General features: G+C 42.5%; 3 protein-coding genes across 3 annotated transcripts in view; 2 read left to right on the top strand and 1 right to left on the bottom strand.

The window, feature by feature from the left end:
* The window catches only part of PLCXD1 (phosphatidylinositol specific phospholipase C X domain containing 1), an 11,441-nt gene extending 9,014 nt beyond the window's left edge, over positions 1-2,427 (top strand). The window contains exon 5 of the mRNA XM_069970823.1: positions 638-2,427. Within this exon, the coding sequence (XP_069826924.1) occupies positions 638-885 (248 nt within the window). The 3' untranslated portion in view covers positions 886-2,427. The remainder of the gene's footprint in view (positions 1-637) is intronic.
* GTPBP6 (GTP binding protein 6 (putative)) lies at positions 1,416-24,439 on the bottom strand. The gene is made up of 10 exons (XM_069970822.1): positions 23,851-24,439; positions 22,604-22,741; positions 18,625-18,695; positions 15,380-15,510; positions 9,099-9,169; positions 6,336-6,494; positions 6,019-6,227; positions 4,228-4,376; positions 2,948-3,097; positions 1,416-1,737 (listed from the first exon to the last, which is right to left on the bottom strand). Exons 1-10 carry the CDS (start codon positions 24,224-24,226, stop codon positions 1,614-1,616), a joined length of 1,578 nt encoding a protein of 525 aa, XP_069826923.1. The 5' UTR covers positions 24,227-24,439; the 3' UTR covers positions 1,416-1,613.
* Positions 24,320-27,809, top strand: MRPL43 (mitochondrial ribosomal protein L43). The gene is made up of 3 exons (XM_069970824.1): positions 24,320-24,541; positions 25,803-25,909; positions 27,423-27,809. Exons 1-3 carry the CDS (start codon positions 24,411-24,413, stop codon positions 27,650-27,652), a joined length of 468 nt encoding a protein of 155 aa, XP_069826925.1. The 5' UTR covers positions 24,320-24,410; the 3' UTR covers positions 27,653-27,809.

Here is a 27,809-nt window from a genome sequence, read left to right as displayed (position 1 = left end):
CACACACACACACACTTACGATTCAAAGAAACCATTACAAAATTAGTTTTATAACTGAGAAAAATTCAGAATCTCTCTGGTTAATAAAGCATACTACATTTACATTTAACAGGCTGTATAATATACAATGGGATAAATTTACTATTGCTAACATTTTTAGAATTGGTTTGTGTGGCCATGCTCGAATATTGGTGCCTTTTGAAGGCACTGCAAATGAGTGCCGATCTTGCTGATCAGCACTTGTTTGTGGCTGCAGATGGCCGAAGATCTTCTAATGTAAATGTAGACACTTATAATGTGACAACTTAACCAAACACCTTGATCTAGTGCATTCTTAAGACAATGTAGACCTAACCTTGGAAAAATTTAGGGCCAGATTTATCAAACTGTAAAATAAAAACTGGTGTAAATTGCCCATAGCAGCCAATCACATCTCAGCCTTCAGCTTTGGGAAATGAAAGCGGAGCTTTGATTGGTTGCTGTGAACAGTTTACACTAGTTTCTGTTTTACACAGTTAGATGAATGTGGGCCAGTACTTTAGCAATGTTGTATTGCAAAGAGAAAAAAATTAAACAAAACCGCTTAAAATTATCTTTTTATCATTAACCTTAACTATATATATTTTTTTTTTAATAGATGGATTTTTTGTGGCTGGTCTCAATTTAACGGAGAACATGTCTTACATCTTAAAACACCCATTTAGTTCCATGAAGAGACTGACTCTACCTAAACTTCCATTTTTGTATAAGTGGGTGCAGAAGCAGCATCCGGGAGTGACCAGAGATGCCACCAACATCATTGCAGAAGATCTTATTGGGTCGGATCACTTTGTTTCTGCTGTTATTAAGCTCAATATGAAGCTGATAGACAGAACCGGTAGCTGACTACAGGACTGGAAATAATTTAGTACTTTGGATTACTAAAATTTTTAGAAATGCACTTTGGTGGGGGTTCACACTCATGTGTATGAATGGCAATAATACTTTGTAAAAAAAAACCACAAAAAACTGGATATTTAAAAGAAAAAAAAAAGAAAAGACAAATAGAACTGCATAAACTGCCTTAAACGGATAGCTCATCTACAAAGAGATGTCAACATCTGTCTTAAAACCTTGCTGCCCTCAAGCCAAAGAAAAGCAAGTATCTGCCAATATGCATTGCTTTCTTTATCTGTTCACACATTATTTTATTGTCACTCAAAATTACAGCTGTATTTTGCTTTTATTTTACTATATGTGAACCTAGGCTTAATGAGAGGCTATGAGTTGCATATGTAACTGTGTGTGACATTACATTTGCATGCAGAGGCTTAACGTACATTTTACCAAGCATAAAAAACGAATAGAAAATTCATATACATTCAAAACTGGCCTCCAAATTCACAAACAAAATAGATATCTTTCATTAGTACAAAAATATTTTATTTAAGATAGCTAAAGTAGTAAAGGATATTGAAGACTTTGCGCAATTTTACACATTATATTTTAATGCAGTTTTCGAATAAATAGGAGAAAACAGTCTTCAAATAAATCTGGAGTCTTAACCAAATTGTTATTTGACAAAGTATGAAAAAAATCATATCATTCTGATATATAATAGAACTACTTAGTGCTCATTTACAAAACAGTTTTTTGTATTTTCCATATACAGCACTGGTTATAATCACAAGCACATCAGCTGCGCCTTCTTCTGGCAAAACCTTCACTTCTTGTACTGATGCTTCCTTGTACAGCCAGCTGTCAGACAGAACAGGATAATTAGTCATGGAATAAGAGAAGAAGGGTCAATTTACAAAGAAAGATTATCTGACAGGTTATCTGCCAAAGATTTGAAGCCAAAGCCAGGAATGGATTTGAAAAGAGGGAAAATCTTAGGCTTTCCTTTATGACCTGATATCTATTTACAGTCTATTTCTGGCTTTGGCTTCAAATCTTTGGCAGATAATCTGTCAGATAATCTTTCTGTGTAAATAGACACATGTGTCCATGGCAGATTTATTGGAAAAAATGTGAAAATGGGGTGACTATGTATCTGCAAAGCAAAACTATGATACACTTGAAAGATGACCTGAATGTGGTCATTAGCATTAAAAGTAATAGGGCTCTCTCTAATACAGGGATATGGCAGCACCCCATCTTCACATTTTTCCTGATGTATCAGTGCCACAGAGGGCACAAGTGTGATGTAAACTTTTATAGAGAGCTGAAAGAGGTTTTCCGAATGAATTGTCTCAAGGTGCAGAATAAGAACAGATATATTTATTAAAATCTCTGACATTTGTGCACGGCAACAGTGTTATCTTTATTGGAGTACTGTAGCTATGCTTCTAGCCTTCTAAGTCATAATCTTTTTTTAGGATTTCTGTTGATGTATTCATATGAAAGCTTGTTTTTGTGGACTGTTAATAGATTTTTTGTTTTTGTTTTGATGACTGTTGTGATTGTGAGCACATTTACATCACTGCACATGAACTACAAATACTGCAGCCAAAGGAACATACCACAAATGGAAATTGGGAGTTTAAAACAAGACCAGGATCATGGCTGTAGCCTCTGCACGGTCTGACACAGAGCCTGAAGAACCATGATCAAGTGCTGTGCACTTGTTTGTTTGTGCTGCAGGAGTCAGTAGATGGACCGATGCATGGAAGGCTACAGTCATACAAGGAGGGTTTGTCAATTAACAAAGTTATGGCTGTTTTCTCTACCAATCAGTGGGGGTCTGAACACAAAGACCCTGACCAATCAAAACGTTTACATATCTGTGGCTACAACACAAGTTTTAATAATGGTGGGACAACCACTTTAGGCTACTCTTCTATCAAATTAAAAAATGTAATACAGAAATGGATACAGGGTTTAAGCAAGAAGTAGTGAATGAGATGCTAAACTGCGTGATGTGGTTTTGCAGTTTTGTATCTGCTGGCACTGGGACTGTATAACATACCTTAACTGAGGACTTTCCAGGTTTATCCTAATTGTCATAATATTCCTTCCGGTATTTGTCATCACTTTGCTTTCTATGGATTCTTTCAGCGTGTCCAGGCCATAACCAAGAAGAGCAGACACATGAATAGATGCATCATCAGAGTCATATCTAATATACATAAAAAATAATGTTAGAATTATAAAAACGAAAACTTGCAGTAAAACTGAAAGTTATCTTTATATGTGGTAGTGATGACAATATCCTATTAACCCACAAACTGTGTCATGCTTTATTAACTATATTTTCATAGAATGGCGTTAACAGGATGGAAAAGTTTTTATTCTTAGACCGTGCTTAAAACTTTTAAAGATCATGCCCCTACCTTAATATATATAGTTTCTAAATAATGCAGGAATAAAAACCAGATAAATATTGATAATATATAGTGAAAAGTTACATACCAAAAGATAAAAGATAGTTTGCTACAACCATGTCAAATGTCCCTCCATTTACATAGTGCAAGTTTTTAATATATACACCAAAACATTTAGATAGTATAAAAAAATCATTTAGGCTGCATTCTCACGTTCAGTGTTCCTCACAGAACACGGACGTGGAATGCCTGTAACGGACTCTCTCCCCGCCTGGGCAGCATCTGTAATAAGATGCTGGGAGCGGGGGAACCGTACAAATATCAGCCGTGCGGTGCTGTCATTACAGTGTGGCGCATATCTGTACAGTTTCCCCGCTCCCACATCTTATCACAGATGCTGCCCAGGGGGGAGAGAGTCCGTTACAGGCATCCCACGTCCGTGTTCCGTGAGGAACATGGAACGTGAGAATGCAGCCTTAGGTTGGAACAACACGGTGGGGCATTGAGGGGGGAAAAGATAGGGACAAAGGGTAGATAGGTGATTGAAGCATATTACAAAGTTATATAACTTTTTAATGTGTTTCAATTACTGGGAAAAAGTTTTTAGCTGAAGTACCCCTTTAAGCTTCAAAAGTGTATATTGACATTACCATAATTACTTTAATTTTGAATAGAGCCATAATTGACTTGTAAACAGGATCCCAACAAATCCCAAAAAGTAGCATTCAAGGCTCTATGTTAAGCTCTATGTTAAAAAAAACCCAACAGAATCCTGTACATAGTGAAAAAGTATTTATGTATGAATAGATCCTAAGGAAACATTTTTAATCTGTCAATATACTTAACATTTCTGGAAAAATAGAAACAAACAACTATTTTTTTTAATGATAAACTTTTTTTTTCCTGTGAGTAATATTGCACTTACATTTCAACCAAATCAATTTTGTTTTGCACCTCTATCATGGTTTCAAGAAGCTTCTGTGGAACGTTCAAGTTCTGGAGAACAGTAAGCACGCTTTTCTTCTGATTGGCAGCTTCAGGGTGGCTAATATCTCTCACATGAACTAATAAATCCTGATACATAAAGAAGACAACATATGCTAAATAAAGAAAAAGTTCTTGGTATCAGAAAAACCTAAGGCTGCTTTCCCAATTTACACTATACTATAAAATTTTTATGTTGGAATCTTATTGGGGATTTTTTTATTTTTTAAAGCCTAAGAATTTTCTTACGTCTCTCCTCTTCTGAGCCGGAAGAGAGGTCTGAGAATCTAGGAGGGTCCTCAGGAAAATCTTTTGTTTTGCTGTGTTTAAAGTGACACTGTCACCCCCTTTGTGCATTCTGACATCTCTACACAGGTGTAAAGGGTAAATTTAGCGCTTTTCATACCTTATTTTATATCATACTTCATGGTGCTTGTTCAAGTAAAAAGTGTCCTTTTATCAACTGCAGATTGTATTAAGTGGGCGTGGCCCCGCGACATTAGCACCACTTAGCCCCCGCCCACAACAGTACCGTTGGTCCCGCCCCCTTGACGCCCATTGGTTGGCCACCGTAAGGGGGGTGGGGTCTAGACCTTTCGGACAGCCTCTTCCAATTGCTGGCGAGGGGGCGGGGCCAACTGTGTCGTTGGGGCGGGGCTAAGTGGAGCTAATGCCGCGAGGTCACGCCCACTTAACTCAATCTGCAGTTGATAAAAGATGACTTTCTACTTGAACAAGCACCATGACTTATGATATAAAATAAGGTCTAATTTTTCATGATTTACTATACAACCAAATTCCTTAAAGTGGTCCAGGACTAGATGTAGCGGATCCTGACTGGGCTGGATTATTAACACTATAAGTAAGTCATCAAGATATGTATGTTTTTTTATTGACTCCATTTTGAATTTCCTTGGTTTCGAATTTTAGATTTATAATAGTGCAGTGAGATCGGTTGGGTTTCTTTACTGGAAATTGTCTTGAGTAATGCCCCTGCCACTCATAGATACAAGATTCTGCCTTTCTGAATGGTGGAGAGATCAGTGGGGGTGGGAGAAATTGTTGGAGCAAGATTCCTATTTTGTATACTGACTGGGACCAAGTTTTGTTAATGTCTGCAGTGGAGTTTTGTAATTTGGGTTTGTAGTTTCTACTCTTTTGTCCTTTAGGTTAGCTCCAGTGGGACATTTTTCTTTTCCCTTTGTGGTCCCTACAAAAATACTTTTTGGTTTTTTTTTTTTTCACGGAAACTTCTCAAGTCTGAAAACCCTTCTTGTCTGCTGCATTTTTTAAAAAATGTATTAGGTTCAGGTCCAAAGATGTGTTGGCCTCTAAACTTGATAAAACTTAACTTGTTCTTGGATAAAGCGTCTCCTGACCACAGTTTCGCCCACAGGGCCCACCTGACTAAGCTGGACAGGACTTCACAGAAAACAGATTCAGCAGAGGCATCAGCTAAAAACCCCATTGCCATCTTAAGCAGAGGAAAAGTTTCTAAAATGTTTTTCCTTGTGGAGCTACTGATGTGGCTGCTATGTTAATTTTAATTATATTGGAAGAGGTGTAGACTACATTGTAAGTGTATTACAATGCAGTCTTCCATCAGTTCCAGACGTAAAAATAGGGGACCTAAAACTGTGTCAACATGGCCTTATACAGTATTTGAAAATAGTTTTACTACTGAGTTACAGTAATACTATTTCAGGTGCTAGTAGTACACAATAAAACTTACTGAATGAACAACATCTTCCAGAGTGGCAGAAAAAGACTCTATCAAATTGTGAGGGAGTTGAGAAAGAAATCCAATAGTGTCCACATATATCACCGGCATACGGCAAGGAAGTAGTCCACCATGTGCTGTGACATCGAGTGTCGCAAAGAGCTGGTCACGCGGGTTCAAGTTTATATCTCCGGTAAGTGATTTTATCAAGGTTGTTTTTCCTGCAATTTCATAGATGTTTTGAAATAGATTTTTTTTGTACATATATACTTTAGCAGCACTAAACAAGTGACTCATGCCCCAATGCCTACAACCACTTTTATACAAACCTGAATTCGTGTAGCCAATTACAGAGACAACTGGAAATTCTCGTCGGGTGCGCTGGGTCCTCAACAGTTTTCTCTTGCTCCTCAATTTCTCTAAGGCTTTTTTAATCTTAAGTTCTCTTTCTTTTAAAAGCCTCTGCTGGATCTCCATAAAGGTTTCACCTTAATAAAAGAAATAAATAAAATAAAAAAAGCTAGTAAGACACCATAAAGTTTGTATTTGCGAGGGCAAAGCAAACAAACAACAACAAAAAAATAATCATACCTACCTCTGCTCCCCACAGTTCCGGTGTGAAGTCATCTCTTACGCCAATCATTAATTTACTTCCTACTTCTTATTAATTCACTAATGCACTACTTCTAATTAATTTTATAATTTACTTCCAACATCATAATTAATCTTGATGCAAGAAGCTCGGAGATCCACTCCGCAGGACACAGTCTGTGCTACGGACAGATTGCGGAGATCGTGTGAATGCCCCCCTACAACGGAACAGTCTCAGGCAGTCACGGCTCAGCCAGTGATTGTCTAGGCATGCCATCACTGCCCAGGTGAGTCCCTCTAAAGCGTGGAAAGCAGGGTGATGGACAGGGGACCAGGTAATGTCACACTGGGAGCTGTGTGGGACTAGGGATGCACGATGCACCAAAATATCGATACTACTATCGGTATTTCGGGCAAAAATACGGTTCGGTACCAGGATTTCCTGGTATCGAATACTTCATGTTAAGTTGCCTAATAACGCAGCTGAACATGAAGTATAGAGCATAGAACACGGCGGGCGGCTAGCTGAGCACCGGCCGTGTTCTCTGAGTGCTGCCCCCTGGTGTCACCTTCTCCGGCCCCTCCCTCCGCTCACTGCAGGGATAAGCTATAGCCGGCACACCGCGATCGCATGTGCCGGTTATGTAACTGTGCAGATGCTGCTGTCACAACTGACAGCGGCATCTGACCCCTCCTGAGCCTCTCCAGAAGCAGTGGGGTCGAAGCAGTGCTAACGACCCCAGCCCGTCACACCTCAGCCTCTTCTCTTTCCTGGAATGCAGCCGGAGTGAGGAGCTGCGTCTGGGAAACTGACCTGCCGTGAGTAACCCTTTCCTGTCTGTGCTTCCAGACTGCCTTGCCTGCCTCTGTCTCCAGCTGCTACCAGTGTGAGCACTTATGCAGCATGGAGGAAGGGAGCAATGAGGGGGCAGTGAGACGGTAGAGGCACCTTCATTAGAAGCTGACAGGAGCCGTGTGCAGCGTCTGCCTGGCTCCCACAATCCCCCCTACCCCAGCACAGGGCTCCTGTCAGTTCTGTATCTATGAGGCAGAGCAGTGTCGGGACACAGCAGAAAGAACAGGTAATAAATCACACTTCTCCTGTCTCTTTTGTGAGCAGTGCAGCAGAGATGACAGGCTATCGGCAGGGGTCAGGGTCAGAGTGATCTGTGAGCCAATGAGGTGAAGGTCCTGTATCTCCTGCTCCTCATAAATAACACTGAGGAGTATACATCAAGAGTTACCTGCTAAGTACATGACCCCTGCAGAAAAGCCATTAATATTTATTTTTCATGTAGGTTTTGCAGTACAAAACTGCCCGGCCTTACTTACTTTGCTGTGCACTGAATGGGGGGGCCCCTACATGTAAATCCTGTAGTGGCAGTCAGAGGTGTTCCCATGAAGACATGTGTTGCATACCCTCAGGATCTGCTATGTATGTCCAGTTATAGCCGGTGCCATCTGGGACCAGTACAAACCATCTGATCCATGGACCCCTCCAGCCTGGGTACAGCTGCCTTATCTGCTCCCTAACCACCTCTAGAGACCACAACCAGGCCAGAGCTCTCTACCCATTTTTCAGCCCCTCTTATCCCTAGAGATCCCCTGCCATTTTGTGCTCCCCTCCATGGAGCATCCTACTCCCTCCCCAAATGCTCCTCCACCTCTTATTTCTACCTTGTGTCTCTGCTCCAGACCTCCCGTCACTTTGTGCCCCTTCCCTTTCAATATGGTCCCCAAACAGTCCCTGTGTTCTTTTCTTTTTCTGCTACTTTCCCAATCTGCTCCGAGCATTTGTGTCCCCATTGCTGTCTCCTACTCTATCCCTCAGACAAACCCCTACCACCTTACGACTCCTACTACCCCACCCACACAGTTTTTTTGTACAATTTTATCACAAAGCTCACGTGCCATCTTGTGGACACACCTTGTCACCCCTAAGGGCCCTATTACACCAAAAGATATCCGTAATAGTGCAGACCTGAAGACCTTAACGGTGTAAAAACGGTTGGGGGGGGGGGGGGTGTAGCTTTTTCTTATACTTAGGTATCAAAATAAAAAAAATCGAGTATTGGTATCGAACTTTTGGTATTGTGACATCACTATGTGGGACCAAGGTAGTTTAGTATGCTGCTTTTTTTCCTTTCATGTCATCCACATACACATTTAACCACTTTTAAATTTTGAAATGGCTATATTAAATACCTAATTTTTTTTAATTACTTTTTTTTTAAATTAAAATTAAGCTATAATCATTATAATGTATTTCTATTATATATATTATTATATATATTATTTCATTTTTTTTGTTTTTACAGAGATCTCAATACCAGGCTCTGCCAACTGATAAGTGATTATGAATATTCTAAAATGATGCTTAGGGGTCAGTTAAAAAAAAAAGAAATGAGACCCTTTCATACCTTTGATGTATGAGCTTAGATTGTATTTATATTATATATGTTCAGTTCATCAGTTCACATTAGGGTGAGAATGCACATTACCTGATCCCATGATATATCGAGATCCACCACCCTGCTGGTCCAAGTGAGCCATTTCATTTTTAAGCCTAGACCTGTTGAAAATATTACCCAAATGAAGAGAATTTTTTTAAAGTAAGAAAAGCCCTCAAAGACATAATAATGATTAATGAAAATAAAAAAATACTTTGCAGCAATCCTAAAATAAAGGGAAACTGTCAGCAAGTTCTTGCATATGATAGCCTGGTAGTCACTTACTTTCTCTGACACAAGTTGTCTGAATCTTAAGTCCGTAGCGTTTTCGACAAATAAAATCGTACAAAATATGCAAATTAGCTCCTTTAGAGCACTGGGGGCTTTTAGAGCACCTTTGGGCTCACCTGCTGCCTCTGATGCTCATGCCTACTGACATAAATTTCTGCCTGCCTGCTTATGCATATGTAGGCTTGAGCACCTGTGCCAGCAGGAACACTCCCAGTGCACCAAAAGAGCTAAATTGCATATTTTTGGAAGATTTAATTTCTTCAAAACGGGAGGCACTTCTACAGATCAAAAGAGCCGGACCGGTAAGAAGGGGTAGGCGGCTATGCACAAACCTGCTGGGACCCCCCCTAATCGTTAGAACAAAAGAGAGGACGAACGCATTAACAGGCGCTCTGGCTCTTCATCTTTGTCTCACTGCTAAAGTAGCGGTGGACAGAATTATAATGGAGCCCTATAGAAAGTCCCGTACAGTGACTACAGGAAGTTTCATAGGGCTCCATTATAATTCTGTCTAGCACTACTTTATCAGTGAGACGGAGATGCAGAGCACGCAATACTGCATGCATCTGCTACTTCATTCTAATGATCGGCTGGGGTCTCAGCGCCCAGACCCCGACCGATACAAACCTCTGACATGTCGCTATGACGTGCCAAAGTTTGTTTAAATGATAGGTACCCTTTAAAATGTGGTGTAAGACAAAAAAAAAGTTGAGGAAGAGGAATCGTCCAGTTTTTAATTTTAACTAATTTTAATTTCATTAATTGTATTTTTTTTTTATTATAATATACACACAATCAAAAAAATATATCTGAAAAAGTTTCCATGGTCTTTAACCCCTTAAGGACAGAGTCTGAAATGGCCTTAATGACAGAGACAAATTTTATGAAAATGACCAGTGTCACTTTATTCATTAATAACTTCGGGATGCTTTTACCTATCCGGCTGATTCTGAGATTGTTTTCTCGTGACATATTGTACTTTACATTTCTGGTAAATTGGAGTCGATACTCATACCGAATCTTTATGAAAAAAAACCAAATAATGTGAAAAAATGCATTTTTCCAACTTTGAAACTTTTTTGCTTATACAGAAAGTGGTTATACCACATAAATTATATATTAAATAGTATTAGCAGCATGTCCAATTTATGTTGGCAGCATTTATTAAACGATCTTTCATTTTTTTTAGATAATAGGAAGCTTAAAACATTAGCAGCAAATTTCCAAATTTTCAGTAAAATTTCAAAATCAGATATTTTTAGGGACCTGTTCAGGTTTAAAGTGTATTTGAGGGGCCTGTATGTTAGAAAGCCCCACAAAGCACCCCATTTCAGAAACTGCACCCCCCACACTCTGCAAAAGCATATCCAGAAAGTGTTTTAACCCTTTAGGGGAGTCACAGAAATAAAAGCCAAGTGTGTACGAAATTTGAAAATTTTAATTTTCTGTGCAGAGATTTTATTGTAACCCAATATTTTTCATAATTATAAACCTATTACCAGAGAAATGCACCCCAATAATTATTGCCCCGTTTCTGCAGTTTATAGAAATACCCCATTTGTGGCCCTATTGCGCTATTTGATGCAACCACAAGCCTCAGATATAAAGGAGCGCCTAGTGAATTTCAACGCCTCCGTTATATTTGGTCATTTTTGACTGTACCACTTCAGGTTGGCAGAGGCTCTGGGGTGCCAAAACCTAAAAAACACCCCTAAAGGGACACCATTTAGAAAACTACACCCCTCAAGCAATATAACAAGGGGTGCGGTGAGCATCTGGACCCCACAGGTGCTTCACAGATTTTCCGAACAATATGGCGTGAAAAAAGAAAAATTTATTTTTTACACTAAAACGTTGTTCTAGCCTTCAATTTTTCATTTTCTTAAAGGGATAAGAGGAAAAGAAAGACACAAAATGTGTAGCGCAGTTTCTCCCAAGTACGGCAATACCCCACATGTGGCGATAAAGTGCCAAGGGGGCGCAGGACGAGCGCCAATTGGCTTTTGGAAGCTGAATTTCACTGGAAAGGATTTCAAGGGCCATGTCTCATTTACAGAGCCCTTGTGCTGCCAAGACACTGGAAACCCCCCACAAGTGACCCCATTCTGGAAACTACACTCCTCAAGGAATCTAACAAGGGGTTCAGTGAGCATATGGACTCCACTGGTGACGGGCACAAATGTGGAACAATGTGACGTGAAAGGGAAAATTTTCAGTTTTTCACTTTCATGGCACAAATGTGCCCGTCATCAAGGGGTCCATATCCTCACTGCACCCCTTGTTAGATTCCCTGAGGGGTGCAGTTTCCAGAATGGGGTAACTTGTGGGGGGTTTCCAATGTTTTGGCAGCACAAGGGCTCTGTAAATGCGACATGGCGTTCATCATCCATTCTAGCCAAATCCAACCTCCAAAATCCAAATGGTGCTCCTTCCCTTCGGAGGCTTGCCCTGCGCCCACATGGAGCTTTATGTCCACATGTGGGGTATTTACGGACTCGGGGGAAATTGCTCTACACATTGTTTTTTTTTCCCTCTTTTAACCCCTTGTGAAAATGATAAATTCAAGGCTAAACCAACATTATAGTGTAAAAAATGTAATATTTCATTTTCACGCCACATTGTTCCACATTTGTGCCCGTCACCAGTGGGGTCCATATGCTCACTACACCCCTTGTTACATTCCCTGAGGGGTGTAGTTTCCATAATGGGGTCACTTGTGGGGGGTTTCAACTGTCTTGGTAACACAGGGGCCTTTTGAATGCAACATGGCCCCTCGAAATCCATTCCATCCAAATACCAAATGGCGCTCCTTCCCTTCGGAGGCTTACCCTGCACCCGCATGGCGCTTTATGTCCACATGTGGGGTATTTCCGTACTCAAGGGAAATTGCGCTACACATTTAGTGTTTTTTTTTTTTATCTTTTAGACCCTTGTGAAAATGAAAAAATCATGACAAGATTAATGATTTAGAGTAAAAATTTTACAAAAATTACACTAAATGTTGGTCTAGCCTTGATTTTTTCCATTTCCACAAGGGGTTAAAAAAGAAAATGAACACAAAACGTGTAGGGTAGTTTCCCCTGAGTACGAAAATACCCCACATGTGGGCATAATGTGCCATATGGGCACAGGGCAAGCCACCAAAGGGACAGAGCGCCATTTAGAGGCTGGAATGGAGGATGGAGGCCATGTCGCATTTACAAAGCTCCTGTGCTGCCAGGACAGTAGAAACCCCCCACAAGTGACCCCATTCTGGAAACTACACCCCATAAGGAATCTAACAAGGGGTGCAGTGAGGATATGGACCCCACTGGTGACGGGCACTTATGTAGAACATGTGCCGAGAAAATAAAAAATACAATTTTTTTTCATTTTCACGTCCCAAATGTGGCCGTCACCAGGGGGCCATATCCCGCTGCCCCCCTTGTTAGATTCCTTATCGGGTGTAGTTTCCAGAATGGGGTCACTTGTGGGGGGTTTCTACTGTCCTGGCCGCACAGAGGCTTTGTAATTGCATCATGGCATCCTCTAATGGGAATGGCGGCCATACCTACTTAGCTGGGGAAAAGGGACAATTCTAATTTATTTGGGGGTATTAGGCCAATTATTAGTTTATAAGGTTGAAAAGGACAGGTGTCCATCAAATTCAACCTGTGTTGACCCAGAGGAAGGCAAAAAACCCTCGTGAGGCAGACGACAGTAGCCTCATCACAGGGGAAAAATTCCTTCCCGACTCCATAATGGCGATCAAAATAATCCCCGGATCAACGTGACCCCTGAAATAGGATTAAGGGACAGAATTTAGATAATGTAGAACCCCAATGACGTGTGGTACGCCTTGGAGCGATCCAGTATGCAGAGGCCAGGGGGATCAGGACAGGTGTCACACTGGAAAATGGCATCCTTCCTGATCCCCCTGTTACGCCACACTCTGCACTTCTTCTGTAGTCTCCTGTTTTCCAGTGTGGGGGACGTCACCTGGAAAATGTTGTCCTGGTGCGATTCGGGGTCCTTCATATCCAGAAGCGCTGGGTCCGCTCCATGGCTGCTAAATATTAGGGCTCTATTACTACTTCTGATATGTTCGGATCGTGCCGCAAGCTACAGGGCAGCGAGGGACCGGAAGAATGGGTGCTGGTATAAAAGTTATCCCCGTACAGGTGGTAACCTTTATCCAGCAGTGGGAAGATCAGTTCCCGGACGATCTTCCCACTTGTTCCGAGGATGGGGGGGGGCATCTGGGGTTGGATTCGGGTGTCCCTTCCTACATACACTCTAAGGGTACGTGCACACTGCGGAATCGCGACAGATAACCCTTCGTGCATTCCGCAGTTGGCACCCGCCGGCGGAGTGATGCGGGCGCACGTCTCCATCCGTGTCATTCTATGCACGGGCGGATTCCGCTCTCCATCCAACGTATTCATTCTTTGGATGGACGATGGAATCCGCCTGTGCATAGAATGGAGTCTATGACACGGGTGGAGACGCGCGCCCGCATCACTCCGCCGACAGGTGCCAGCTGCGGAATGCACAAAGGGTTATCCTTCGCCATTCCGCAGTGTGCACGTACCCTAAATCTGTAAGAGTACCCAGAGGTACGCTCACAGAGTTAGTAGAATTTCACGCCATACAGTCATTTCTTATTGGGACGGTACTGGCGGAAAAGACGTGTCTGGGGGGCAGCGTACGCTACGCTACCCCCAGACACGTCACTGGATGATGAGGATGATGAGGATGAATGGAGGAAAGAAGGATCCCCCCCATTCATCCTCACTGGCTGTTTCGATGTCGGAGGCAATAATAACGTATCCCTCTGACGCCGAAAACACCCTGGGGGCCATCTTTATACGGGGACTAGTATATGGGGTATGTAGTGGTGTAGTGTCAAACTTTATTCAATGTAGTGTGGTGTAATGTAGTGTTTTTTCCGTGTTTTTTTTTTTTTTTTACAGCAAGTATAAAAAAATCCTACGCCAACAAAGGCGTTGCTGATAAATGCCGCACTTATGTGCGGCACTTATCAGCAGACCGTGGCAGTAGGATATAGAAAAAAAACACCCTACGCCAAAAAGGAGGAGTTGCTGATTAGCAGCGCACTTTCGTGCGATGCTGATCAACACTCAGCGGCGATAGGGTGCGGAAAATAGAAAAAAAATAAAATTTGGAAAAAAAAACCAAAAACTTTTTCTACATTCTGAACATCCCTGTAGCTGCTGATAAGTGTATTACACATATCAGCCGCTAGGGGGCAGCAGAGCGCAAAATCCGGAAAAAGACGAGGCTGGAGCCGAAAACAGCCGAAAAAAGCCGATGGGGACCGCTGGAAAGAGCCGAAGAGCGAATGAGAAGAAGGAGGACGCCGCGAACCCGGAAGACGCCGATCAGGACCCCGGGACAGGTGAGTAATGTACAAATACCTGCTCTGGACCTCTCAGCTAGGTAGCTGAGGGGTCCAGAGCAGGTATTTACTATTTTGGGGGACTCTGATTGCCATGCCACCGACCTGATCGCCGTGAACGGCCGGCTGCTACAGGCCAGCCGTTCACGGCGATCGGGCCGGTGGCATCGTGACCACCATTACATTTTACAGTAATGGCGGTCGGTGCCGTCCTCGGACAGCACCGACCGCCATTTTTTTCCGGGTCATCGGGTCACCGATGACCCGGAAAGGTTCCGATCGGCGCTATTGGCTGATCTGAATTGATCAGCCAATAGCGGCGATCGTAAGCACGGGGGGTGTTAACCACCCCCCGTGCCGAGAAGCTAAGATGGCATGCTATGATTTATAGCAGGCCATCCTACCCGATCGCTGTGTGCGAACACGCAGCGATCAGGGAAACATCGGGCGTAAATTTACGCCCTGATGCGCTAAGTACCAGGGCGCAAAGGCTTAAGTTTACGCCCGATGTCGTTAAGGGGTTAAAGGAACTAACTTTGACAGACGCGATATAAAATGTTACTACTTCATTAGTAATGATATCAAATCTGCAGCACAGAAAAGTAAGACAATTGAAAGGGGATAACATAGGGTGTCTCCATACCTTAGCAGTGGGAGCTCAGCTAGTGCAATCTGTAACTTGGCTTCTTTAGTTCGTGCATTGTAGCGGAAAATACTTAGGACCACACTGTATCTGTCAAAAACTTTCACTCCCCAGGCTGCTTCTAGCTCTTTCTGTTTAGGCAAGTATAATATCAAACACTGTCAGAATTGATGAAATGTTTACATAACGGGCCCATGCACATGACCATATTATTAACAACATTTTGTATGGAGCCATAATAGGGCTCGAACATAAGCCCTTTACTGTACAGCTTTATGCCATCAATTTTATATTACAGCATACTAAGGTTTTTCCTGTTGGATTCCTTAAAGGGTTATCCAGGACTAGAAAAAACACAGCTACTTTCTTTCAAAAACAGCACCGCCCCTGTCCTCAGGTTGTCTGGATTACAGCTACATTAACTTTAATGGAACAAAACCATAGAATGCAAAACCAAACCCAAACTGAGGACAGAAGAGGTGCGTTTTTTGGAAGAATTTCTGAGCCTTGATAACCCCTTTAAGCATCTGACAGAAAGAGGACTATGTATGTAAGGAGACATTTTACTTTTAGACACATTGCATCTAGGGTAGTATATTGCATCGCACAAGGAGTCCATAGGCACTAGCAGGGTTCCATATTAAAAAGAGTTGTTCAGGCTGTATGGAGAGAATCCACACACAGGACCCTGCAGCTTGCATAAGCCTCTACTTGATTGAGGGGAATCTGACTGCTGGAACCACCAGCAATCTCCAGAGTATGGCCCCGACACCTTTGTGTTGAGTGTATCGGAGATGGCAGGTGTCCCAGCAGTCAGACCCCTGTGATCTGACACTAATGCCATATCCTGTAGATAGGGTATAGATTGACTTAACTTAAAATAACTCTTCAATGAATTTTAATTCATAACAAAGTAAGCACTTAGGAACTAAAACATAGCTTTTAATCAAGATAAGAATAAAAAAGAAAAGTATATATAGCTCAAATATATAGAATCACCAATCTGAATCAAAATCACCGCACTTAGGAAAATAACAGTGTGAATGAATAGACAACGGAACGTATTAAAAGGGAAACACACAAGAGGACAAGGTGCACTCTGTCCACTCCTAGATTGTGATACTTTCCCTACCTTTTGGGGTGACCCACCTCCTTAAAAGGGTGGCCCCAACCACGATGACGTTCCCTTCCCTCCTCTAAGTGCAGGACAAGACACAAACAAACACAAAATGTGAATCACACAAAATGGGGTACCACACCAAACCAATATACAAAAAAGAATCCAACGCGTTTCACCTGTACAAATAATAACAGGATCATCAGGGATATAGTGGTGTACAACAAACAATAACAACAAAAGAAAATGTAGTGCAATAGATATACAGCGCAAAACCACCTGCACCACCTCCGGTGGATTGCTGGATGATGCTGAGGAGTAACTCAGTGACACATGTGTGTCTCAGAATGCACATGGGATGATGCCAGTACTAGTAATCAGGACAATAGAAATCCTAAGTATTACAGCAAGTGAATACCACCAATACGACTCTTGGGAGTCAGTACCCAAATGCCAGGATATAGCAGAAAATGAATGTGACAGGCATGCTAAGATACAGTATACTGTTTGCAATTAGCCCAGTCAGGCAGCTGATAGCTGCATCCTACTATCACTGGATTATTAAATGCTCAATAGCACAAAAGCACAAAGTATACATGTGTCTGAAAACCAGCAATACTTATCAATAGCGTCCCGATGGTGGAACAGGCATCCTGTTGCAGATGTCCAGTGTACTCCTAAGGTGGTAGGTGCCAGGATGTAATGCCCCTAGTAGGGGCATTACATCCTGGCACCTACCACCTTAGGAGTACACTGGACATCTGCAACAGGATGCCTGTTCCACCATCGGGACGCTATTGATAAGTATTGCTGGTTTTCAGACACATGTATACTTTGTGCTTTTGTGCTATTGAGCATTTAATAATCCAGTGATAGTAGGATGCAGCTATCAGCTGCCTGACTGGGCTAATTGCAAACAGTATACTGTATCTTAGCATGCCTGTCACATTCATTTTCTGCTATATCCTGGCATTTGGGTACTGACTCCCAAGAGTCGTATTGGTGGTATTCACTTGCTGTAATACTTAGGATTTCTATTGTCCTGATTACTAGTACTGGCATCATCCCATGTGCATTCTGAGACACACATGTGTCACTGAGTTACTCCTCAGCATCATCCAGCAATCCACCGGAGGTGGTGCAGGTGGTTTTGCGCTGTATATCTATTGCACTACATTTTCTTTTGTTGTTATTGTTTGTTGTACACCACTATATCCCTGATGATCCTGTTATTATTTGTACAGGTGAAACGCGTTGGATTCTTTTTTGTATATTGGTTTGGTGTGGTACCCCATTTTGTGTGATTCACATTTTGTGTTTGTTTGTGTCTTGTCCTGCACTTAGAGGAGGGAAGGGAACGTCATCGTGGTTGGGGCCACCCTTTTAAGGAGGTGGGTCACCCCAAAAGGTAGGGAAAGTATCACAATCTAGGAGTGGACAGAGTGCACCTTGTCCTCTTGTGTGTTTCCCTTTTAATACGTTCCGTTGTCTATTCATTCACACTGTTATTTTCCTAAGTGCGGTGATTTTGATTCAGATTGGTGATTCTATATATTTGAGCTATATATACTTTTCTTTTTTATTCTTATCTTGATTAAAAGCTATGTTTTAGTTCCTAAGTGCTTACTTTGTTATGAATTAAATTTGTTGCTTTATAGTAGCACAGGAGTGTGTATATCGGCGTGGAGGACGTTACCCCCTCCTATATCTAATTGGGTTTTCTGTGGAATTCGCGTTCTAACTCTTCAATGAGCAATAGAAAAGAATAAGATGGGGATGGGGTTAGGAACTGAAATGTCGCTATGTCTCTATTACTGCTGTCAATAAGACATCTCACTGTGCACATTCAGTAATAGTGACCATTAGAGATGAGCAAACTTCGAGCATGCTCGAGTCCATCCGAACCCGAACTTTCGGCATTTGATTAGCGGTGGCTGCTGAAGTTGGATAAAGCCCTAAGGCTATGTGGAAATCATGGATATAGTCATTGGCTGTATCCATGTTTTCCAGACAACCTTAGAGCTTTATCCAACTTCAGCAGCCCCAGCTAATCAAATACCAAACGTTCTGGTTAGGATGGACTCTAACCCGATTCGCTCATCTCTAGTGACCATACATTCAATATTACCTCACTCAATGAAGAAAGTCTTTCAACGTTCAAGAAAACTGCTGTGAGCTGCGGAAGTCCTTTAATAATTTCTGTAACAGACAATATACAGAATAAATAGATAAAGTGAACTTTTCATAAGAACATGCTATAAAAGGGTGGCAACTGACAATTTTAAGTGCTCACTATAGTGTCCACTTATTTCCCCAGAACTGAATAACAAAACACAAGCAGGTACCTGGTTCTCATTCTTTAATATGAGTGTTTGTTCTTCTAATGTTCCCAGTACTAGCACAAAAAAGTGTACTGTACCCTGTCACTGTTATAGAAAATGTATAACCGCACAACCTCTTAGAAGAGTAGGTGCTCAGCGGAGACGGATACATCAACCTCACTAGTACAAGTAGGGAAACCAAGCAACTAACAAATTGCAGTTTAAAGTGGAGTTTTATTAATACAATACAAGCTTGGATAATACAGAATGGAGAGACAATTTGTTTAGTAGGTAGAGATGAACGAATAGTGAAATATTCGATAATTTAAAATTCAATTTGAATAGCTCCCACCATTCGTATATTCGAACGAATATCGAATTCCATTATAGTCTATGGGAGAAAAATACTTGGGACCTGGAAATCAAGATTCAACCGCTAGGAGGTCTCCAAGTGCACAATGACAAGTGTTCGTGATTGGTTCATGCTCATCGAACATTCATGAACAAATTACAAATGTAAAGAAGAAGTGTACGTTACGGTCTAGCAGTATGCACTTGTGTATGTATCAGTAGTAGCAAGATAGCAGGTATTATCCCGCAATCACAGTATACAGCCGTATACCAGATATATAATTGTTTTTTACAATAATAAAATGAAAGAGCTGTTCAACTCCTTTACAGGACGCAGACTGCGCAAATCAGTAGTAGCAAGATAACAGGTATTATCCCGCAATCACAGTATACAGCCGTATACACATCAGTAGATGTATGAACACACTGCCTGTCTCACAACATCTTCTAAATATATGTTTTTTATATTTTTAGTCGTAATCTAATTTTTACTGCGTTATCGTTCGAATATTCAAACGCAATCGAATAGCTATTCAATCGAATACTATTCGCTCATCACTAATAGTAGGCAATGTTTACTGCATACTGTATATAATAATATACAGTATATGGGGGGAACAGGACCCTGCTGTGCATATCTCTGTTCGGCAGCGCTTGAACAAAGCAGGGGATCAGGAACTGCAGGGCACAAACATTGGTGGCAGCAGTAGGAGCAGTGTCATACCTTACTGCTTCCAGTCAACAAAAGTGGATATGTATGTAAAAAAAAAATATATACTTTTTTTTTCTTAAGCATACCCCTTTAAAGACCTTACCAACGGGGTCCGAACAGTGAAAAACCACCACTTGGTAATGTTCAGAATTGCTAATAAGAATGCAGTGCTGTCAGTGCCTGCATTCTGCACTCTATTTATTCTTTTCTCTGTTGTCGCAATCACAGTGCTCCCATTCCCCAATTCCCCACTGATTAGCTTGTTAACTACTATCTTGTAGATAGGGACTAACTTTTGTTGTTAAATAAACCTCTTTAGGTGCATATTTGTGTAAATTTGAAAATAAGTTGGGTAATCTCTCCTAATTTTAGCAAGTTTAAAAGGGTTTTCCCCGAAAAGACACTTATCCCCTCTCTGCAGTGTAATGGCTTATTGGTGGGGGTCAGACCTTAAGGACCTACAACAATCATGAGAATGACAATCATGTCCTCCCCGTTTGACTGGAGCGTCTGGCCACTCAAATCCGTAGCCTGATGAGCCCGGTAGTGCTCATTATTCAGGGGTGTGGCAAAATTCCTATTCTCCTGCATATTAGGAGAACGGCTGAACGGAATGTTGTAAGTAGTAAACTAATCTGTTCAGCATTTCTGTCACTATTTTATGCTGCCCTTGTTTAAAGTGACTGTACCACCAGGCCCAGGCTGAAGCACCGGATAGCGGGCCGACCAACCCTTAGTGGGAGGAAACCCTAGCCCCTCTATGATAGGGTTCCATTGATTCTAATGGAGTCACGTCATGGAGGGGCTGGGTTTTCTTTTTACTGGGGGTGGGCCGGCCCGCCTCCCGTGCTTCAGCCTGGGCCTGGTGGTACAGTCAATTTAAGGCAGTATATATCTAGTGACAGATTCCCTTTAAGCTATTAGGGGGAACACAGTTTATTTTAAAATTATATTAACCCTTAGGGGACACAGCCAGTTTTCATTTTTGCGTTTTCGTTTTTCCCTCCTCGTGTATATAAGGCCATAGCGCCTGCATCTTTCCACCTAGAGACCCAAGTGAGCCCTTATTTTTTGCGCAACTAATTGTACTTTGCTATGGCAGATGTAATTTTTGCCTAAAATGTGCCGGGAAACCAGAAAAAAATTCAAAGTGTGGTGAAATTGAAAAAAAAAACGCATTTCTTTTATTTGGGGGAAATGTGTTTTTACGCCATTCACCCTGGGGTAAAACTGACTTGTTATGCATGTTCCTCAAGTTGTTACGATTAAAACGATATGTAACATGTATAACTTATATTGTATCTGATGGCCTGTAAAAAATTCAAACCGTTGTTAACAAATATACGTCACTTAAAATGGCTCCATTCCCAGGCTTATAGCGCTTTTATCCTTTGGTCTATGGGTCTGTGTGAGGTGTCATTTTTTGCGCCATGATGTGATCTTTCTATCGGTACCTTGATTGCGCATATATGACTTTTTGATCGCTTTTTATTACAATTATTCTGGATTTGAGGCGACAGAAATTGCGCAATTTTGCACTTTGGGATTTTTTTGCGCTGACGCCGTTTACCGTGTGAGATCAGGAATGTGATTAATTAATAGTTTGGGCAATTACGTACGCGGCGATAGCAAACATGTTTGTTTATTAATTAATTAATTTATTTTTATTTATAAAATGGGGAAAGGGGGGTGATTCAGACTTTTATTAGGGGAGGGGGTTTTGTGTTATTAAAAATACATTTTTCTTTTACTTTACACATATACTAGAAGCCCCCCTGGGGGACTTCTAGTATATGCACTCTGATCTCTCATAGAGATCCATGCAGTATAGTTATACTGCATGAATCCATGAGATCGGTGTTCTATTACTTTTGGCTGCTGCAGCCAAAAGCAATAGAATGCCGAGTCGGGATCAGCGCCATTACGGAGCAGACCCCGGCCCGGGATGGATGCAGGGATCGCCCCCCCGCAATCGCGCCGCAGGGGGGCGATCCCCCCACTAGACCACCAGGCATGTATAACAGCAAGTATTTAGAAGCAGCTGTCAACTTTGACAGCTGCTTCTAAGTACTTAATTAGCGGGCACGGCGATCGGACCGTGCCCGCTAATAGCCGCGAGCCCGGGCTACTCGCGGCACCCGGGATCGCGGCAGTTCAGAGGGTGGTCGCCGCGCGACCCCCCTCTGAACTCCCATAGCGGCACGAGGACGTTCAATAACGTCCTGGTGCAGCTATGGGTTAATAAAACTCACGCTTTATACATTTAGTGGCAACTGGGCAGGATAGGTCTTTATAGGGTCATATCCCATAAGTTGTATTTATACCTCTGCTGATCAAACAACCTTGCGTATATAGCTAGAGCGTTTATTGTGGCGAAAACCCTTAAAGGGGTTATCCAGCGCTACAAAAACATGGCCACTTTTCCCCCTACTGTTGTCTCCAGTTCAGGTGCGGTTTGCAATTAAGCTCCATTTACTTCAATGGAACTGAGTTTCAAAACCCCACCCAAACTGGAGACAACAGTAGGGGGAAAGTGGCCATGTTTTTGTAGCGCTGCATAACCCCTTTAAGCTCCATTTACTTCAATGGAACTGAGTTTCAGAACCCCACCCAAACTGGAGACAACAGTAGGGGGAAAGTGGCCATGTTTTTGTAGCGCTGGATAACCCCTTTAAACTACGAGATGCCATAAAGCAAAGAAGCAACGTAACAGTACAGCATACCTGTAAGGAGCTGAAAATTCCCTTTGCCAAAAATGAGTTTACTATCCGGTGTCTTTGTGGACATGATTAACTTATCCTCAACCGTCCAGTTAGGAATACTCTGTACAAGAGCCTCGGCCTCCGCCACCTGCAGCTTGGCTAGAAGGAAGAAGAAAACATTGTAATTGTGATAGTGAAAGAGCAGAGGTCCCTATAGCTGGAAAGGTATATGGTGTATAACAGATGGTGCTGGGGCATATTATAGAGAAAGCCATTTTCCTATTCATTTCAGTGGTTTCCTGAAATGTAACAGACCCGTGTTGTCACAAATAGAGTAAATCCATAGCAACCAGCTGGGCTGCAGTTATAGTTAGAGCCTCTAAAATGAGATTTGGTTGCTATGGCATCTACTATTTTATTTTTTATAACTTTTCATGCGATGATAACTCTCCCCTGGCATACAGTACTCCATGTTTGCTGAAGTAGTGCAGGACAGTGCTATGTGCTGAGACAACTGCAGCTGCATCCCCCCTCTCTCCAGCTAGTATTTACTGCTGATATGTTAGGCCTTATTCATGCGTTCTGTGCACTGTTCGTATATGGACAATGTGCTATGGCCCAGACAGTTTAAGAGTTCACAGCATCATTATGAATGATGATGCAGGGAGGTCCAAAGTCCGTTCCACATTGTCCGTATATGTAGACCGTGCACGGGATAGAACACTCCTGACTCTGCTGCTATCCCATATAAATACATACTGCATAGTATACTTTCCCAGATAAAGTGCGGAGCAGGAACCCATCAGAACAGCCGCTATGGAGGTCTGAGACGGGTAGCAAATTTCAGAAAAGTGGCCAAACCCCAACGCTTGGCATGTAAATCCCGACATCTGGAGGAGTTGGATGTCACCCTGGGGAGTCCTGGAAATCAGGGATGCCACCTATGGCTGTACCCATGTTTTCCTGGCATCCAACTCCTCCAGATGTCGGGATTTACATGCCAAGCCTTGGGGTTTAGCCACTTGTCAGAAGTTCGCTCAACACTAGACAGGAGTATATAGATTGACCAATGCCATCTCCATGCATAGAAAGTGCTGCCTCAATGAAATACAAGTGTGAATGGGAATCTGACAGCCATAGCCACCATTTTTGCACATCCAACAGGTCCTATACATAAAATATGCTGAAAACGCCAGGTGTGAGCCGTGTCTTATACGCTTATTCCTCATAGCTCTTGGAGGACTCCAGCCGCTACACCAGGCCATTACCCGTGGTGCTGTGCGGCCTCTTGGCGCCCCACTTCACATCGGGGTGCACTATGAAGATCTTCTGATTGGCATGAAGGGGCGTGGCGGAGGAGACGAGGAGATCTTCGATGTCATCCTCATCATCTTCGTCGTCCATGTCCTCATGGTTGGAGGTCCAGCCTCCGTCCTCGCCTCCATGCCAGCCCCCAGGACCCTTAGCACTGCAGTGCGATGTTCCGCTCCACAGGCACCGCGGCCTCGGAGTACGGAGCGCGTCTCTTCTGAGGAGGGACCTGGAGGCCAGCGGGAGGTAGCCCCCGGCATAGGCTCCTCTCACGGCGGGGACACTGTGCGACTGACATCTCACAAGTGATACGAGCGCCCGGGAGAGCAGCATGTCCTCGGTTACCGGGTCACATGACCGCTGAGAACGTCAACTTAGCAAACTGTGGGCGTGTCCGCCGGCTTTCCATCCCGTAAGCTCCGCCCCTTCCCTTCCAGGCTGGTCATGTGACTGTGACGTCAGGGCTGCCGCTTGTTCTTTCGTAGTGTAGCACGCTGGAGGTTAGCGGGCATTGAGGATGACAGCCAGGGGCACTGCCAGCCGCTTCCTGCAGAGTGTGCTGCACAATGGAGTCGGGAGATACGTGTGCCAGCTCAAGAGGCTCACTCTGATCTTCAGCAAGGACGCTCAGCCCTCCCGGGGAGCCAGGTACCTGACACCTCACCTCCCAAATGGGCGGTCACACAAATGACACCAAGAGCAGCAAGTTACTAAGATATAAGGCCCTTTAGGAGCCTTAGATTGGTTACAGTGCAGCTGAAGTGTCATGTTCCAGGGAAACTAAGAGCTGCTGTTATGTGCCCCTAGCACAGGGGGCGCTGAGGAGGAAGGTACCCCCCCCCCCCCCCCAGTGCAGATCTGTATAAACAAAATGTTCAGACAGGTTGCAGAGCTGCCTAATTTTTCTTTTGAAAATACATTGGCACAAAACAGAAATTATTTTGCAGGTGGACCTAGTGTATTATTGTACATTATAGTATAGTGTATTATTAGTAGAGAATAGTGATTTGTGTGAATGGGGCCATTCATATGAATGGGTCCATAGTGCTGTCTGTAATTGTGAGTCCATGATTACAGGCGCTCTATGGAAGAAGTGAACGAGGCCTATGAGTGCCATATTTTAGCGGTGGCTGTTTTTGAAATCTGGTGCATCTTTACTGTGTAAATTTGAGACTAATTTTACTTTCAAAATTAGAATGTGTGCCAAGACAGCAGGCATTTTCTAAAGTGACTGTACCACCAGGCCCAGGCTGAAGCACTGGAGGTGGGCTGACCCGTGCCCCTCTATGATACGGCTCCATTGATTCTAATAGAGCCATTCCATAGAGGGGCTGGGGTTTCCTCCCACTGGGGGTGGGTTGGCCTTCTCCCAGTGCTTCAGCCCGGGCCTGGTGGTACATTCACTTTAAGCATGTAAGTCACCTGTTTTAGGCGAATCTTCACTTTATCTAGTATGCAGATTAGGTGGCTTGGTGCACTGGGGCAGGACTACAGCCCTTCTCTTTAATTTTTGCCACTGGGGTACAAAATCTGCTAATTTGGATACTGACTAAACTGAAAATTTACAACAAACAAAAACAGTTCTGGTACTTTTCTTACCTTCATCCTTTGTGTCCCTAGCAGTATGGAAACATTACAACTGGTTAGTCCTCCAGCCTGCTGTCAGTTTCACTTCAACCAATGCCATGCCCTACTTTCACCTCCTTCTTGTGGGTGTCACAAATCTGTTTTCTTTTATCTAGTTTGCATTAGAAATGTATCTGATAATGTGTGTCCCAGTTGTTTGGTGCAAACTGTGCCCAAAATTCTTTTGCACACATTTTTACACTTCAGTTTATCTACCTCATTGTCTACTTTTTTGAAAATAGGTCTTGGAATAACAGTGATATAATTGACTATTTATTTCCAGGGAGTTCATTGAAGAGAAAGTAGTTGACTTTGCCAAGCAGAATCCCGGTATTGTTGTCTATATCAGCCCCAAGCCATGCAGAGTACCCAAACTGGTGGGAGAATATTGTAAGTACCTGTATACTGCACTCAGTTATGCTGGTTTCACATATGGCAGTTTTTTGTTGTTTTTTTTTTTAAACTGTCACTGCACTTTTTGTGCCAAAACCAGAAATGGGTTCAAATGGGATGGACAAGATAAAGGGAGGATTTGTACTTCTTTCCTGTTGGATCCACTTCTGGTTTTGACATGAAAACTGTACTAACAGTTAGAAAAAACTGCTGTGTGTGAAACCAGCATTATACTATTATTTTTTGAGGAAGTTCATAGAGATTAGCAAATAAGCTAAAATTGTATCACAACCAACAGATTTTCAGATATGGAGCTATATATGTCAGTGGAATGGGCCAGTATTTCTGCCTCTGTTGTCGTATATTTCAATTTTCAACATTTTGCTGGATAACTTTTTGTCTTCTCCATGCAGACCTGTCTATTTAACCGTAGGTGTATTAAAGGGGTATTAAAGTATCAGAAAATGTGTTTAAATAAAAACTCATCCCAAGACCCATAACTTATTAATAAAGTGTTATCACTAATAGTAAAACGGTGAATTAGTGGGTCAGCACTCATATAGTTAGCCATTCACCTCTCTTGGCTGGATTGCCTTGACATGGAGTGCATAAGAGATGCCCCTGGACTCCGGGGTATTTCACAATGAAGAAAGTAGAAAAATTCTCTCCAGCTCCCAAATATATTTCAATGCTTTATTTTAATTAATTTAAACACCAACGCATTTCAGACCCCACTGGGTTCTTAGTCATGGTTTTCTGTTAGTCTAGACCAGACGTGTCAAACTCTGGCCCTCCTGCTGTTTTAAAACTACAATTCCCATCATGCCTGGACAGCTAAAGCTTTGGCTGTCCAGGCATGATGGGGCTTGTAGTTATGCCACAGCTGGTGGGCCGCAGTTTAACATTCCTGGTCTAGATGCATGTGGCTTTGCCCGGCATCGGATGGATTCTCCCAACAGGATGCATATATAGAGTGGATTTAATTACAGAAAACCATGACTAAGAAGCCAGTGGGGTCTGAAACGCATTGGTATTTGTATGAATTAAAATAAAGCATTGAAATATTTTTGGGAGCTGGAGAGAATTTTTCTACATTCTTCATTATCATTAATAGTACTGGCCTCGGCATGCTTTTTTTTGTGATTCATGCCTGTCAGAAGCTAAAAAAAAGAACAACTACAAAATGTGCATTGTCTCCAGCTCTCAGTAGACAATACGTTATACTTTGATGTCACAGGAGACTTGGCTGGATCTTGTATCTGAGCTCTAGTCCCCCTCACCCCCCCATGTGATGTCAGCATCCCTGACCAGCCTTTACAGTTTATAACACCACCTCCCTGTGTATACACAGACACACATATGTATCTTTATTGGAACACCTCACAAATAATATGGTTCTGAAACTGTGAGGGGGGGGGGGGGGGGGAGTTAAAAAATGAAAATTTGCTTGATCCTGAAGGGGTTAAAAACAATAGATTTCACTGATATGTAAAATTTTACTTTCCTTTAGTGAATGGAAGCATCAGAGAAGTAGACATCAACAGCAAGACTGCTGAGGAATTAGCCCAGCTCATACAGAAAATGTCCCAGCAGTCTGGTCTGGAAATCATCCGTATTCGCAAACCCTACCACACTGACAACCCAAGCATTCAGGGACAGTGGCACCCATTTACCAATAAGCCAACCTCTATTAACCTCCAGTCTTTGGCGTCTGACAGCAAACAGACAGGCTCTCCGTGAAAGACTAAGTTTCAGAGTTTTGCTTTCTTTTAGATAAATTACAGGTGGTGGCCTATAGTCCACATTTCATTGACAGTACTTTACAGCCGGAGTTCCCTGATGATGCCTTGTATTTTGGATGGAAGATTGTTTGTTTGAATAAAACTACTTTTGATAA

This window comes from Dendropsophus ebraccatus, chromosome 5 (assembly GCF_027789765.1).
Source record: "Dendropsophus ebraccatus isolate aDenEbr1 chromosome 5, aDenEbr1.pat, whole genome shotgun sequence".
Classification (NCBI taxonomy): domain Eukaryota; kingdom Metazoa; phylum Chordata; class Amphibia; order Anura; family Hylidae; genus Dendropsophus; species Dendropsophus ebraccatus.
The sequence above is the reverse complement of the archived record's forward strand: the minus strand, read 5'-3'. Positions and strand labels throughout refer to the sequence as shown.

Bases quoted from the DNA above. Each gene is read 5' to 3' on its own strand.
- GTPBP6 (XM_069970822.1), bottom strand. From the start codon at position 24,226: ATGCTGCTCTCCCGGGCGCTCGTATCACTTGTGAGATGTCAGTCGCAC. The intron at 4,377-6,018 runs GTAAGTTTTATT...TTTATGTATCAG, and splicing joins TGGAAGATGTTGTTCATTCA to GATTTATTAGTTCATGTGAG. The intron at 1,738-2,947 runs GTATGTTATACA...TCTGTCTGACAG, and splicing joins CTGGAAAGTCCTCAGTTAAG to CTGGCTGTACAAGGAAGCAT.
- MRPL43 (XM_069970824.1), top strand. From the start codon at position 24,411: ATGACAGCCAGGGGCACTGCCAGCCGCTTCCTGCAGAGTGTGCTGCAC. The intron at 24,542-25,802 runs GTACCTGACACC...ATTTATTTCCAG, and splicing joins CAGCCCTCCCGGGGAGCCAG to GGAGTTCATTGAAGAGAAAG. The intron at 25,910-27,422 runs GTAAGTACCTGT...ACTTTCCTTTAG, and splicing joins CAAACTGGTGGGAGAATATT to TGAATGGAAGCATCAGAGAA.